The following is a 16,312-nucleotide window of genomic DNA, read 5'->3' as shown; positions in this document are numbered from 1 at the left end:
CAGATGTAGATGTATGTCCAGGTGTAGGCGAAGGTACAGGTATACGTGTAGGTATAGCATAGCTGTTGCATATATGTTTGGTTTGATACCGTACTGTAGCCAATAGGTAAGTTGAATAAATTTAAGGAATCAGCGTTATTGTTTATTTCCAGATTGCATCAGTCGTTTATATATTTTATCCAAATGTTAGGCATGTCACAACTTCTACAGTTATATACATACAAAAGGATAGGCTGCATTACTCAGACCCAACACCTGTAATTACCCCAAATTCACAGTTAATTAGTTTCTCGAATTTGAAGAACTGAAAAGTCTCACTAACTACCAAGGTACTACGGAAGAATGTTCTTCTCTTCCGCTGTCTTAGCGTCCGTCTTCTTATGCCATGCTTCCACGTCGTCCAGGGTTTGCGGGAGTGCTCTCCCCATCGTCTCTGGCAGGATGTTCACTAGAACGGTAACCAGTAGACAGCACACACCGAAGATGGTTCCAGGGGCCCACTCAACGTACTCAGCCTAAGTGTATTTACGAAAATATGGCATTCAATCAAAAGAGGCCTAAATGGTGTCTAAAACGGCCAAATGTTGATTTCAAATGTAGCGTGATGGTTTTCAGCAAGTCAAGCTTGTGAAAGACGACTTATGGGATGGGGATGATGCAATATGATCGTATCCCTGTTGCGCAGATTTATGTTCCTGATGTCAATCACTGGATTTTCTGATCAAGACTCAATTATTTCCTGACCGCAGCCATATAGCTGTAATATTGCTGAATCCGGCGTAAACCAACCAACAAACAAATAAATCAAATCTAAAACCACTACCATTTCACATTCTCAGCCACTTCTAACATGGTTTTACATAATCGTTTAACACACTACCTGGGGAAACTGCTTGTTTGATAGACATCTATCGTTCATATCATATATAATAAAAACTACATACATTCATATACACATGTCCATGACAATAAACCATTCTTGTAAAAACAATGTACAAAACGTTATATTTATTTACCCATTTGTTATATATTTTGTTTAATCGATGTCAGTCCGCGTCGTGAACTTAAAGGGTTGAGGATAAGAAGGCCACATCAAGGATTCATAGCCAAGTACAATAGCTTTGAATTTGCTTCAAAGTAACATTGGTAGAAGACTGACTGACTGACTGAATGTTCTGAATGCCTACCTTCTGGCGATTAATTAACATCAGAAAGTTCCGCAACCCATGCTTTCCGTAAAAGGAGACTATGCTTGTCGTAAGGGGCGACAAACAGGATCGGGTGATCAGGCTCGCTGACATGGTTGATGCATGTCATCGTATCCCAATTGCGTGGATTGATGCTCAGGATGTCAATCACTGGATTGTCTGGTCCAGATTCGATTATTTACAGACCACCGTCATATAGCTGGAATATTGCTGTGTGTGGCGTTAAACAACAATCACACAACTAAATGTTAAGGGGTGGGAAGTATTTGGAGATATTTTTACGACCACCGACATCAAACAAACCATGAGAAAGACCATCAGAGAAGACAATATTGTCTATTTGAGTAAAACTGGTACATATGTCATTGAATTTCAGTAGAAGTGACATAAACGTTTTGAGATATTCACGCAACGGAGTAAATGTGGGGTAGCCGACTGATTAAAACGTTCGCTTGTCACGCCAAAGGTAAACTATGTGAGGCTCATTTCTGGTGTCTTTAGCTGGAATATTGGTGAGATGGTGCCACAATCGGCACAGAACCGTAATAACTCACTCACTCAATCATACAACTGAACTGGAACGAACTGCATTTGATACGCATTCAGCAGTTTGATACTTTGATACTCAACACATGGTAATAATGATACAACTGAGAGTTCACGATGCAACTGGTGATACTTACAAGGAGACTCGAGAATGGAGCCAACATTCCCCCAAGTCGAGCACAGGCAGAAGAAGTCCCAAGACCAAAATTTCTAAAATGACATATTTCCTTTTTCAATGAATTGTTACATCAGTGCCCAAGGTGTCTATCACACATGACCAAAAGAAGTGCGAATTATTATTTCAAGAATTATTGAAATCAATTAATATTATCATAATGATGAGACCAGGTGTTAACGAAATGTATTCGCAAGTATGAGTCGGATGTGAAGGTTATGGTTATCGATCACCTGACTTCAGGAAACACTTAAGGAACGAAGACACACTGCCATAAATCTTCGGTTACGACTTTGCCAACCATTCCCTCGTTATGATCACGTGTTTGTAAATTACTGATGTACTTTCATCAAAGGCACAATGGGTAAGTTCAGAATTCTTCATGACAAGTTCAAATGTAATAATATAAATGATTGCTGAATGAATATTGTACAGGTAACAATTAGTTGATGCGAATCAGTCTTTTACAGCACATTGTATTTCAGATCGTCTCGGCTTAGTACTAGTGTAGCACGGGTATGGTGCTAACAACGGACCATCAATGGGAATCTCAGATTCTAATCCACTTTCGTCGGCTCCTGGCAAGGCTAAGGGACGCGACTCAGTGCAGTAAATTTCGGAGCCTGAAACAAGTGGCTGTTTCCCTATATTGGGATGAGTCATAACGATATACTCATTGATATCAATTAATGAAAAGACTTTCAGTTGGGAGATAAACATACTGTGTTTTCAATGTCGAGTTGCGCGTTCGGATCCATTCTTCCTTTCTACCATGATGAAATAAAACACGAACACTTTGGTGTTAGAAAATACATTGACTCAAGCGGCATGGAGTTCATTGTTTTGAGTGGGTTGTCGATCAGAATTTACTGAATCACCGACAGCAACCTTTAAATAAACTACGTTGCTCTATATGCTTAAGAAGTTGGTTTACACCATTATACCTCGCTCAAACTTATGACAGTCACTGAAAGGATGTAATACGGCACCTAAGTAAGTTAACATGAGGTTGGCACCTCTAAAAAAAACTAAGCAAGCCTTGCAAAGGTTTCGTCATATACAGCACGTCACTATTATGACGTCATATCTCCAATAGTGACGCAAAAGATATGGCGTTACAGTCGTTTATAGAAAGGCGTCAAAAAGCGAGTTCTCTATTGTCCTCCAAACTTGAAATACATTCTTTGGAGTTTTCTATCGTGTTTCCTGCACGAAATGTATTGCCACACATCATTTGAAAAATGTAGTAACCTCAACTTTGCATTTTGTAACCAATAATTGTACATATGATTATTATTTATATATGCTTACCTACAATGATTGTAATAAAATTACTTTTCTAAAAATATTAGCTTCCGCGGTGATACGGCCGTCAAATCGGCTGTTTCAATCAGAGGGATTTAGAATGATTTGATATCTCTGATTAACCAATCAAAATGGAGTATTTTCAAAATTCATGGTAGAAAGGAACATATGTATATATACTGCGGGTTGATGTAATCATTTAAAACGAGACTGACCTCAAATTGGTTGGAAACATTTCTGGTGTGAAAAAGAAGGACGTTCCCCATGCTCCCGACGCCCCGAACATCCCGATACAGGAGAACGCTGTGACTGTAATCGCAGACCATGTGCTGCCTCCTGGAACCATGTGTTAATACAATGTATGAAATACCAGCGTGCTAGACGATCAAGATCGAAGTGTCATTCAACGCTGACCTCACCGCGCGGCCCTGATAACTACCTACCCAAAGCATTACAAGCTATAGTTGCTGAAGATAATTTAGGGTTAACACCGTTTAGGACAGTATTGCAGTCATATTACCACGTGTCAGCTTCCTGTGGGAGGAAAGTCTCCGGTGGTACAGACGTTTTCCACTTTGGCGAAACCCACGAGCACGGGTATGATGCTGACATACCTATGGGACGCAACTCTACACAGCCAATTTCGGCTCCATAGATGACTGGGCCACCCGTGCCCCCGTTGTAAAATAGAAATAAAACCTTTATATTGTTTAGTGTTTTCACAGAGAGAATTATTGCGCTTAAAGAGTATGATTAAATATTTGATTTCAGGACTTACCGCCTAGAGATTTGCAGACTGTGGCCACAAGCAGAGCAATGCCAGCGATGCCATGTAGAGTCATGCTTGTTTTCTTACGACCATATCTGCCAAATATAATAAAGTAGTATTAATACTAACAGCGTAAGGAAATATGAGTTTCATTATCATTCTAAATGTATGCTTCATTTCAATGCTTTTAGAATGGGAAGCTAAGGTGAGTTGGGTTCAATGTAGATTGTGGCGAATTGTGTGCCACCATGTCGTAATGTCGTTGATGTTGATCATGCCGTCAGTCACTGGTTTGCCTGGTCCATTTCGATTATTTAGGGGTCGATGTGGTATAGCTAGAATATTGCTGCCTGAGCCATTCAACATTTCACTCATTAACTCTGTCTTATTGTTAAATGTGTTATTATCAATGGACAATTAGGTTGCCGTTATACTAATGGGATCTTAGCAAGCAGTCAAAACCTTATCGCACACATACATAGTGTGTTGTGTGGTCAAGTTCGCACTTCATCCATACAACTACTACCGCCAGGCCACTCGGGCCCCTTAAACATGTTACATATAGCAATATATACACAAAGAAAAAGGTTAAGCACATACTCATATATTTCATTATTGTTTGGTCCTAATATTTGTAACAGTCATGAAAGATATAATTACGGGAAGAATTTGCTTTCTCGAGCTGAGGTAATCAGCCATGCGTGACGAAAGCTCACGTGCCATGCACGATGTGCCCGTGCAGCATGCTACCCTCGAGTACCTCTGTAAGCAGTATATCCAAACGTTAAAAGTGCTTTCTTCAGCTCGGTTTTAAACAGTTATTCCATGACAGTGTGTGACCACGTAGGCGATTATCAAACACCTAAAGATGGCAAATAATCGGCATGCATAACGCAGAAATGCCTTGTAATGCCATTGGTCGGAATTGGGGGTATCATCACGCTGTCGTAAGCCGTATTGTCAAGAAACATGCTCAGACCGGTGATGTACAGGACCATCCCAGATCTGGAAGACATCCTGTGACGACACATCGCGAAGACAGGGATCTTCTTCGTCTCATACGCCGAGAACCCTTTTTAACAAGTACTCGTCTGAAACAGCTGTGGTTGCCCAATCGTCGCTTCAGCACCAGAACCGTCAGGAACCGGCTGAAAGCAGCAGGATTGGGGCTAGACGAGTCCTAAAGCGTCCCATGTTGAGAGATCACCATAAAGCTGCTCGTTTAGCATGGTGTATTGCGCGACAGAACTGGAATCCGAGAACTTGGAGACGGATCCATTGGTCAGACGAAAGTCGCTTTCTGCTCCACGTCACTTATGGAAGAACGAGAGTTTGGAGGCACCGGAACTCGGCCTACACCCCCAAGGAACATTAAACTGACTGTTGCATACGGAGGGGGCTCGGTAATGGTTTGGGGGTGTATCTTATGATTGCAGGTTGGATTTGGTCACCATAAGGGGCAACTTAACAGGGGCTCCATACATCCGGGACGTTTTGGGGCCAGTCGTCGTTCCTCATTTTGACAACCACCCTCTTGCTACCCGACCTCAGTACATGGATGACAATGCCATGTCTCATCGTTCGCATGGAGTCGTGGATTACATGAGGGCCAATGCAATAGCGACTCTACCCTGGCCAGCAATGAGCCCAGATTTGAACCCCCTTGAACATGTTTGGGATATTCTGGGGCGGGCCATACAGGCACGAGATCCTCCTGTAGAAAATTTACGCCAATTGGAAGCCGCATTGCATCAGGAGTAGGGGTTGTTGACCCATCAAAAGATCCAACGTCTGAATTGAGCCATGAGACTTAATGTGGAATGCGTCATCCGGGCACGTGGCGGTTATACCCGCTACTGATCGGTGTGCTTAACTTTTTTCTTTGTATATAATACATCAACGCCAGCGAATAACCTGTCTCGATTATCAGCTGAAAGATTGGGGGTAAATGCAAAATAGCAAAAAATATTACATGAATGGATCACTGAAACTCAGTGAGTGAGTGAGTGAGGGAGTGAATGATTCATCTAGGATAAACTCGATTTCAACTAAATTTTAGTTATCACAACATGTCAGCTTGAGTTTAGAGGAGACCTCAATGTGATTAAGGTCTCATACGGTCCTCATTTAAGTGAAAGTGCGCACCTGTCAATCATGAAGTAGAAGACGAGAACTGACGGAGCTTCAAGGAGAGCGTAGAGCACGAAATTGAGGTGAGGGCTGCCGGCGAGAGAATGTGACGTCATGAAGAGACCAAAAACTGTTAAACTGTCTGTTATCCTGAAACATCATGAACTGGTACTAGAACAAGCATCACAAATTGATATTACAACAAACATCAAACTGGCATTACATTAATCTTTCCTAGTGTGTCACTGAGACCGTTTGGCTAGCATCAGTATGCGCATGTAGAAACGTCACAAACGGACGAGGCCAACATATATTTGGAGCTAGGATGTTAAACTCGATCAAGTGCCTTGAAGTTGTTTTATCAGGCAACTCTTTAACATCAAAGATGATAGTTGTGTCGATATCGAAATATAGCCTTTCACGCCAAATCGAATCTGTTTTGGAACATAGGTCCAGCTAGTCATAGACTCCACACGAATCGAACCGAGTCATCGGAGTGGCGGACGAAAGATGTTGCCACTGGGCTACCCCACCACTCCTTTACGTGGAAGACCTAGCAAATTACAGAACGCATTAAGAAATGAACAACATTATGCCACCGCGTGTAACAATACCGAAGTCAGATATTGCCCTGAAACCACACGAGGTAACAATCAGTAGATATGGAGTACTTGACAATGATGACGACTCTTGTTACTTGTAGTGAAAGGAATAATAACGCTTGTTGGCATTCTTCTGACGGATAGTTTTATTGATGCCTTGGTTGAGATCACCAGTTGGATTTTGTGCTGCCATGTATATTATTTCTATTATATACGGCATGTCAGCTTAATGAGGGAAGAAAGTCCAACGTAAAGCAGAACCAGGACGTTTACCACTGTGGACAAACCCTCGAGCTCGGATATGGTGCTGACAAACCAAGAATCAGGTAGATTCAATGATTCAAACACACAATTATCAGATTCTGGCAGGAGTATGGGACGCAACTCAGCTGTATTGTTTGCAGTAACTCGAAATGCAACGAAAGTGTTTATTTCCGGAAGGGACATTCTTTCTAAATTGTTGATTTTCTTCTTGATTTGAGCCAAGTATTACAATACCAGTAAACACATTCATTATGGCTGAGCAAATGGAAAAGAGGGCTGACGTACCATGTAAACCACAAAACAAACACATTCGCGGCCAGCCGTTTCCTCTTCATCAGGTCTAGAAAAGATGGTTTGGTTTTATCCTTCTGTTTTAGATCCGACTTCTTCCCATTTACACCCTGGTCTTTGCTTCCCAGTAAAGATTCAGTGAGGCTCTTCTCAGACTCCTGTTTCTTCTGTAGGTTCTTGTAAACATTCAAAACAGTTTGATAGTCTTTACCGCTGATGCGAGCTGCTTTTTTTAGATTCTTGGTGACCTGCTTGGTCTTGTTGTTGGTGATCAACCAAGACAGAGACTCGTCCAGAATGCTGGAAATGGTAGAATGAATTTAATGAACCATTACGGATGCCCTAAAGTACAACAATGTCCTGTCATTGCCGGTTTCAGACATGCAACATGTCGATGTATAGATGTAAGCAACTGTCTGTATTTAATCCAATGAATCCGATCTATCTATGTTTAATTATAGTGTATGTTGCAAATAGAAGGGCCATTACTATAATATGTGCCAATGCAGTTTGTCATACATGTGTGTAAACAAAATGGGTAAAACAGAGTATTCTCTATAGCTTTGTCACATATCAGGTCAAATGAAACATCTCTAAGGCATAACAGATATATGTGTTAAGCTGTTTGATTTAGTTTGCCCCCTCCTGAAAGGAGTAGCTCCAGCAGGTAAAAATAGGAGTATAATACCACAAGGGATGACTGAAATACTTTCAAGAAAAGGACAACGATACATTAGCACATTCAAACTAACACCCTCAGTTCCAAACTGAAGTATGATTACTCACAAGTATTGGACAAAGACGTATAAGGACACAGAACAGTAGACAAGCTGTGTAGTTCTCCAGGAGTAGGTCTGCATCAAGTAGGCGATCAGAGCGATTAAAGCGGTGCAAGTCGTCCACAGCAAGCTGCCAAAGAGCCCACTTAGCTTTCGATGACGAGAGGGGAACATCTCAATGCTCATTGTACTTTTGGACAAAACGATTCCCTGCAAAACACGTAAACTAAATGTGTGAAGGTAATACCATATCTCATAGGTTTTTGCTTTTACTACGTTAAAAGAATTGATTTCCGCTAAAAGTACCGGTTGGTGCCCTAAAATGCGTTGCTCTTGTGGAAGTTGAAATTCGAGATCAATCTTTCTCGTAATTTCTGTAAAGCGCTGATGAGAGGAATCTATCATTTAGATCGGGGGCATATAGGGAAGTAAATTCAAATTCACCTGTTGCACAATTCCCAAGAACACCCGTATCACAAGAAATGCAGTGTAGTCAGGGGCGAAGGCGACGCCCACGCCTAATGCAAGAAAACAAAGGTGGGAGGCAAGAAGCAAAGGGCGGCGTCCATAACGGTCCGAGAGGGCGGGGAGACTGAAAGCTCCGATGCCCTGCCCTACGATGAGCAGCGTCTGGGCAAATCCACGCAAATGTGACCTGTCACATACAATGTCCATCTGTAATTAAAAGTGACAAAACCCTATTCATAATCCTTACAAACTGACGGCCAATAATAAACTTTAGCACTTTAAAAAAAACCTGCAAAAACTAAATCAATGGTAAACACTTCGTCCAAATACAACATTGCTCTATGCAGAAAGTGATACACGTCCACGGTACGTTTTTTGAGTAGAAAATGGCGAAAGAGTGAAAAACACGTTCCATTTGGGCAGCTGAAACTACACCTGCAATAAGGCTATAAAATGATACGGGCTTCATTGTCAGACACTAACACTGATTACAAATTTAAACCACCACCGAAATGTCACGCCTAACACCCGAACAAAGCGAGCAGGTCCTGGTTGTGATACAGATGGGAGCCACCCATGCCCACATCGCTAGCACGTTTGGTTGCTCCCATGATGCTAACCAACGTTACAGACAGAACAGGCAGACATCCGACAGGCGAAGAACAAGCATACCCAGGGTATCAACGCCGAATGAAGACCGGTATTTGCGTACTTTGCATCTCCGGAAACTATTGCTGACAGTGACGACATCAGCGACGAATGACTTTAGGCATATAATTAGTCGACAGACAGTGACCATGCAACTCAGGGCTCAAGGAATTAGGGCTTACAGATCTCACAGAGGACAGTTCTTGACAGCCAACGATGTCAACGTGTTGCTGTGGCCTGCACGCTCCATAGGACACCTATGGGATGTCATGGATCGTCGTGTTCCACAGAAACTACATCCTCCAGCCAACCGAAAAGAACTGATCCAGGCCCTCAAAGAAGAATTCCAACGTATCCCATGTGACGTCATAAGGCGACTGACTTTTTCGGAGCGCCGAACAGTTTGTGAGTGTCTTGTAGCAGGTGGTGGCCATACACGCTATTAACCTGACATGTCATTGAACTTGAGCAAAGTGTGCGATGAGTGTGCTCATTGCGCATTACGTTGAAAGCTCGGGCAACTGTCATGCCAATATCGAATGTTGTATGGCTGTCATTTTAAATGCAGATCTCGTTGAGATTTTGATCTTTTCAGTACATTTTACTTGGTGCATCTATCTTTAATGGTTTCAAACTGGAGTGATTTACAACTATTGTAAAGTCTTTTGGTCGTCTGCTTATTCTCTTGTGTTGACGTTTTATATAAACAGTCTCGATCCGACGTAGCATATTTCACTGGGCAGAAACGGCAAAATAGCGGTGAAAATTATATGCTTCGATCACTGCAAATCATTGATGACACCAGATGTTCGCGTAAAGGGTAAGCATATCCTGCCCTACCGGTAGCAGCCTCAACTCTTACAAACTGCATAAGAAAGTATGTGTTCTTTGCCTGACACCGCACATCAGAGCCCCTGCCATGCGATGGCGACGTGTTACCAAACCAGGCGACCAGACCACGTGAAGATCAGATACACACGATTTTATTTAAACTAAAAAAGAACATCTCTACCAAAGATATCTGATTAAAGCAGAGTCCATAGAACGATTACGATTGTAATATGAGCATGTGTTTATGAATCACTATCCAATAGTAACTCCTATACTTTAACATAGACGTACAGTAATTGTAGCAGAGAGACTGTTGTGCCTCCTTTACTTTAACATAGACGTACAGTAATTGTAGCAGAGAGACTGTTGTGACGCCCATACTAACACAGACTTATATTAGTTGTAGCACAGAGACTGCTGTGAGTGCTACACTGTAACATAGACTTTCAGTGGTTGTAGCACTGAAACGGTGATACGTCGCTTGGTTTGATACAGTTTCTGTGATTAATGACAAAGTGAAAAAACGAGATGAAGGTTTTAAAGAAAATATGAACTTAATTGTCTCTGTGTGGAGATATAAAATATTTCCAATCAAACTATAATGTTCCATTGTTTTTGCACTAAAAAGAACCAAACCTGTAACTCACGTCAGACATCAACGAAGTCTCTTTCCCTTCCTCATACTCGTATCCATAGATACAGGACAAATCGGAGGTGGAGACATTGCCAGAAATATTGGCTACCACCCGTATGTTACATTTCTCAAAGTACAAGATACTGTTGTTGGCCTGAAAGAGGTCATTGTCAATGACCCGGTAGATATCGGATATATTCACCGGCTGTTTACAGGTATGGGCCACATGTCTACCTACAAAACAAAAACATTGAAATAAGTTAAAAGGTACATGCAGTCATTTGGTTTATTATGCTAGGTATAACCTCATGTTCTTGTTGGTGTACGGTTGCGTTGCGATAATAATAAGGAAATGGTCATTGTACGTCTCGATATTTTTGTTTCCTGTCATTATCAGTAACACATGATTTGTGGCACAATCTAGTACAATAGAGAACAATCGTCCACATGAACAATTCAGAAACAAAACTTCAAAACCACGATAAAAGGTATTAGTGATCTAGCAACTGATTTAATCAGCCGATTCTATCAACAGTTTGATTTCACACAGTGGGTATCTAAGGATTTAATGACATTCAGATAGTATTGACTGAGGTCTTTATCTAATACGAATATTTACGTAGTAGATGCTGTTTCTGCATTCCTTGGTCAAGTTTATGAAGCAGAATGAAATACGAGTGCAACCCACTATAACTCAAATCGAAAGCAGAACTACTTCAGATTGTGATTCCGAAAGATCATCGACCTGAATGTAAATTTATCATTTAACTAAAGCATTTATCCATGACATAAGCTTATGACATAAAAACATGTATGTCATACCCCAATGACATAAGTATGCAAATTAGATATGCAAATTAGATAGCCGGAAGTGGGACTTTTTTCGCCGGTGCACGTGAGTAGGTGTTTACAAACAACATGGATACCTTTGATGTTGGAGACAATGTTTTAATAGATCAAAGGGGAAGTGCTACAGTGATATCCGGGTTGACAAATGGACATTACAGGTTGTTGGTACCGAATTTCAATTTGACTGTGATGAAGGCAGATTATCAAAACTTCCCTGTGGCCAAAGTTTCATCATCGAAACGCCTTCGTCGAGCACGGCGAAGCAGACTACGAACACAAAGCCGAAAGATGCCCAAGGAAGGTTTGTGGCTGTTGAGGACGGCATGATCGACGGTGTGATCCTAGACAATCAAAACAAAAACACAGCCAAGAAAACTTTGTACGATTTGAAACTGTTCGATAACTTTCTAAAAATCCAAAATGAATTTCGCCAAATGCACGAAATCCCCCCAAACGAACTTGATACACTCCTCTGCAAGTTTTTCATTAGTGTTCGAAAAACAAATGGGGAAAATTATGAACCAAACAGTCTCACTGCTTTTCAGAGCAGCATCGAGAGATCACTAAAACGAAGGGGGTATGGCTATTCACTCACGTCATCTTTAGAATTTTCACGGGAAGTATAAAAGGGGAGAAAAATTGAACTAAAGAAAGAAGGGCGTGGCAACTTACCAAGGAGAGCCGACCCGATTGGTGATGAAGATCGAGTCCCTGTTGTATGCCACCACGCGTCCACTCGACTTCTGTCGAGATGACGATCCCTTTTACATCGGCACACACACTTTAGGTATGCCTAAACCTGGCGATCAGTGGTTTATCCGCTATCGTATTGGGAAAAACAAACTTTCCTCTCTCATGAAAAACATGTGCGATGCCGCCAGTCTCCAAACATCGAAACGACTCACAAATCACTCTGCGCGCAAACACCTTGTGCAAAAGTTGAATGACAATAATGTTCCGCCAAATCAAATAATGCAGATAACTGGCCACAAAAACATCCATTCTGTGAACAATTACTGCCATATTAATCCTGACCAGCACAAGCAAATATCCAACATCATTTCACGAACACTCCATCCCACAATGTGACATCTCAGCTTGTTGATGAAATTCCCGTTATGCAGAGCGGCCCCTCGCGCTATGTCCAAATCGACAGTAGACAACACAGTCTAACGCGGTCTAAAATAATAAATGCTTCTGGTGGTGTCAACACTATGTTTGCTGGCAACATTACTGGTGGAAACATAACGATTAATCTCGGTCCCAGTCAAAAGACGCCGGATTGTCATCGAAAGTGATAGTGTGACACCGACTAATGCATCTACTCTGACCTCTCAGCCGCGACACATTCTTCAAGTGAGAGAGCGGTTTGATTTGAAACTTTATATTATAAGTGAAGTTACACCAGAGATATTAACAGATTACACATAATCGTTGTTATTACCGTTATCAAAGTTTCAATTATTCTGCAAAAGTCTGTTCAAGCATTTTGTTTAAAATAATCCGAGGAACTTTTTGTCTCAGCGGAGGAATATGCCATAAAGGAGTTAAGAGGTTGTTTATTATGGTTTACACGGCTATGGAAAACATGTATCACTACGCACGATTTATACGTAAGATTTCGACAAGTTGCTGAAGTTATTGTTAATGCAATTATTCCTTAATAGGGAAGCAAAAATGTGAAAATGATAAATAGAATTCATCACTCGTGTTTTTTAATATGGGAAATATCAACCTCGTCCCGTCAATCGGTATTTGCCTCGCCAAAGGCTCGGCAAATACCGATTAACTAAGCCTCGGTTGATATTTCCTATATTAAAAAACACTCGTGATGAATCCTCTATATAACACATCAACGCCAGAGAATAATCAGTCTTGATAATCTGATTCATTGGGCGCAAAGGGTAAACCAACGGTGACAATTGTAATAATGGATCACTGAAGTGATGACACCAGGTGTTCACGAAAAGGATAATGCCCGGCCCTATCGTTGGCACCCGTCTAGCAGGAAACATAATTTCGGCAGAGAAATCACTGAAGGTATTTGTGGTACACTCTAGATTATATCACTGGTTTTATCAACACACAGAGTATCCAAGGATATGACAGTATTTAGATAATACTCAAACACTCGTCTCACCTCACCAAGATCAGTCAGTTGCTTATACGCTTGACTGACAGGGCACCAGGTGTCATCACTGATTATCGTTGGTCCATTCATATGACTTTCATACCTTCACGCCAAATGGAATCTGTTTCAACTGGTCATTCTTTTGCATTGGCTTTGGCATTTTATATAATTTTACCTAGTTACCGAAAATTATTATCTAAAAAATTAAAAGTAGGGATGTTATATTGTATAACAAGTGAAACTATGACAGTTACACTTATGATGCATGAAATAAATATGAACAAGAAAAACAGCGTGATCACTATCCCTCGCCATGGGGCACATCAAAATTTTGTTTGTTCATATTGTAGTGAATAACACAGAAGTTAAACTTAATGGTTAATATTATACTGAATAACATAGACGTTAATGTAAACTGTAGAAAAGAGTCCTATATATCCTGAAGAAGAGTGAGTGGGTTAAGATTTAACGTCACATCGGCAATATTTCAGCCATACCGTCACGATCCCGAAGAAGAGATAATATGGCCTTATGTCATGAGAAAATCGGATTTTCGAACTCTTGATAAATATCTCTTAGATAAGTTTGCATTCATGTAACGTTCTGTCTCTAAGAGAACTTTTCCTATTGCAGACACTATTCACTAAATTAAAAATAACATGGCTCAAGGATATAAACAAAATCTAAACACATTGAAAATCACAATTTATGGCACCAATTTTGAAACTCAGTTTTCTCTTACTTTAGTATGCAAACTTTCTTTCATATAACTTCAGTAGTTTCTGAGAAAACTTGCCCCCATTGCAGACACTATGAACTAAGTGCAATAACATGGATAAAAGGCCATAACTCTGTACCAATAATTTACGGTACCAATATTCGAATTCATTCTTGATAATTATCTCTTAGATATTTGGCATGCAAACTTTCATAAACCTGTCCCCATTTCACACAGTATACATTAAGTTGAAAAGCCTGTATCAAGAGTTACTCTGTAACTCTGTAAAAACATAATTTTTCGAACTCCAATCATGTCCAGTTCGAGAAAATATGTCACCATTGAGAAGCCGACGGACGGAAGGACGGACGGGCGGACGGACAGACGGACAAACTCGTTTCCTATTATCCCCCGACCCTCTTCGTGGCGGGGAATAATAACGTTAGTCAATACAGCTCTACTTACCCACAAACACAATGTTGAGGAGCTGGAACGATGCTGAGAACGATGCCAACATACACGCGAAGTATTGAAAAATCTGGTACCGTCCTCTACCTCCTAATGCTTCAAGCACCAGGTCAACCGAGGATGTTTTGCTTGCCATTGTTGATCGCCTTTACACCGCCGAACTCTATCCCCGCTTCAATATATCTGGCTTGTTTACTTACTATGATGCGGCATACTAAGTGTCTCTGGCTATGTTTATGCATGATCACATTCCTCTTACTTAAGTGTCCAGCTAATTCAAGTTGAAACACGTGGTACTTTTACTTACTATGGCGAGTGGGGGTTAGTATGTAATATATATTATACATTTCACATGCAGATTTTAAGAAAATAGATTAGGGTTGGGGTTCGATGGTTGTGTTTTGGGTTGGGGATTGGGTGTGGGTGGGTGCTTTTCGTGATCATATATTAACATACAATTGCGAACGCACAATTACGTGCAAATCTGTCGATGGTCGTATAAATATCAAGTGCTTCTAGTACGTAAACATTTAGTTGTTTGTTTGTTTGTTTAACGCCGCACTCAGCAATATTCCAGCTACATGACGGAGATCTGTAAATAATCGAGTCTGGACCAGACAATCCAGTGATTGACATCATGAACATCGATCAACGCAATGGGAATGCGATGACATGCATCAACCAAGTCAGCGAGTCTGACCACCCAATCCCGTTAGTCGCCTCTTACGACAAGCATGGGTTGTTGAAGACCTGTTCTATCCCGGATCTTCACGGGTCTTCACGTAGTACATTCAGTACACCCAGTCACCTAAAAATGAAGAAAGTTGTTAATGTTGAGTAGGGGGCAGGAAAGACAGTGGTCGATATTATGACGACGCCGTCAGGGCACGGTGACGCCACCCAAGTCACAGATCGAAGCTTAGGATGCTGGGGACCGAGTCCAACCCGCATTCCTCACAGAACCATATATAATGTTCAGCATACAGGTTAATTAAGGTTCATCGGGAATACAAAAAGGGCTATGCTAGCTTTCCTATTCCACATAATCAGCCTACTGGTACGTCCAAAAATAGCATATTTCCACGCTGGTCCATAATATGTGAAGGCACAGGCGAAGAGATCTCTGCTCGAAAAGAAGTCAACTTGTTCTATGGTTATCTATGTTAGTTATATTGATCCATGAAGAGACTTTTGCTGCTTACATAATGCATACGTAGGATAAAAAAGCTTGTGTCGAATGCCACCGGTGGGACAGGATACGCATTAAATTAAGTAAACAGGGAAGAACAAATGTTTCATGTCGCTATAAGAGGTCCTTGTCCGTCATCAGGTCAGTAATTACTCTGTGGTGTGATCAGATGTCCTTACGATTGATCACGCCATTCACTACTCTGTGGTGTGATCAGAGGTCTTTATCATTCATCGAGTCATTCACTACTCTGTGGTGTCATTAGAGGTCCTTATCATTCATCACGCCATTCACTACTCTGTGGTGT

General features: G+C 41.2%; 1 protein-coding gene across 1 annotated transcript; it reads right to left on the bottom strand.

Moving 5' to 3' along the window:
- Positions 1–332: 332 nt before the first annotated feature.
- On the bottom strand, positions 333–14,952 carry LOC139469971 (organic cation transporter protein-like). Its single transcript, XM_071252286.1, has 10 exons — positions 14,814–14,952; positions 10,664–10,884; positions 8,514–8,744; positions 8,077–8,279; positions 7,285–7,590; positions 6,149–6,283; positions 4,013–4,098; positions 3,450–3,570; positions 1,892–1,964; positions 333–515 (listed from the first exon to the last, which is right to left on the bottom strand). Exons 1-10 carry the CDS (start codon positions 14,950–14,952, stop codon positions 333–335), a joined length of 1,698 nt encoding a protein of 565 aa, XP_071108387.1.
- Between the last annotated feature and the right edge of the window lie 1,360 nt (positions 14,953–16,312).

This window comes from Haliotis cracherodii, unplaced genomic scaffold (genome assembly GCF_022045235.1).
Source record: "Haliotis cracherodii isolate W230 unplaced genomic scaffold, xgHalCrac1.p SCAF_1, whole genome shotgun sequence".
Taxonomy (NCBI): domain Eukaryota; kingdom Metazoa; phylum Mollusca; class Gastropoda; order Lepetellida; family Haliotidae; genus Haliotis; species Haliotis cracherodii.
This window is presented reverse-complemented; position numbering and strand designations above follow the sequence as displayed.

Coding starts and splice junctions, on each gene's coding strand:
- LOC139469971 (XM_071252286.1), bottom strand. CDS start 14,952: ATGGCAAGCAAAACATCCTCGGTTGACCTGGTGCTTGAAGCATTAGGA. Junction 7,591..8,076: donor TACGTCTTTGTCCAATACTT/GTGAGTAATCAT, acceptor TACCATTTCCAG/CATTCTGGACGAGTCTCTGT. Junction 516..1,891: donor CTCCATTCTCGAGTCTCCTT/GTAAGTATCACC, acceptor AAATACACTTAG/GCTGAGTACGTTGAGTGGGC.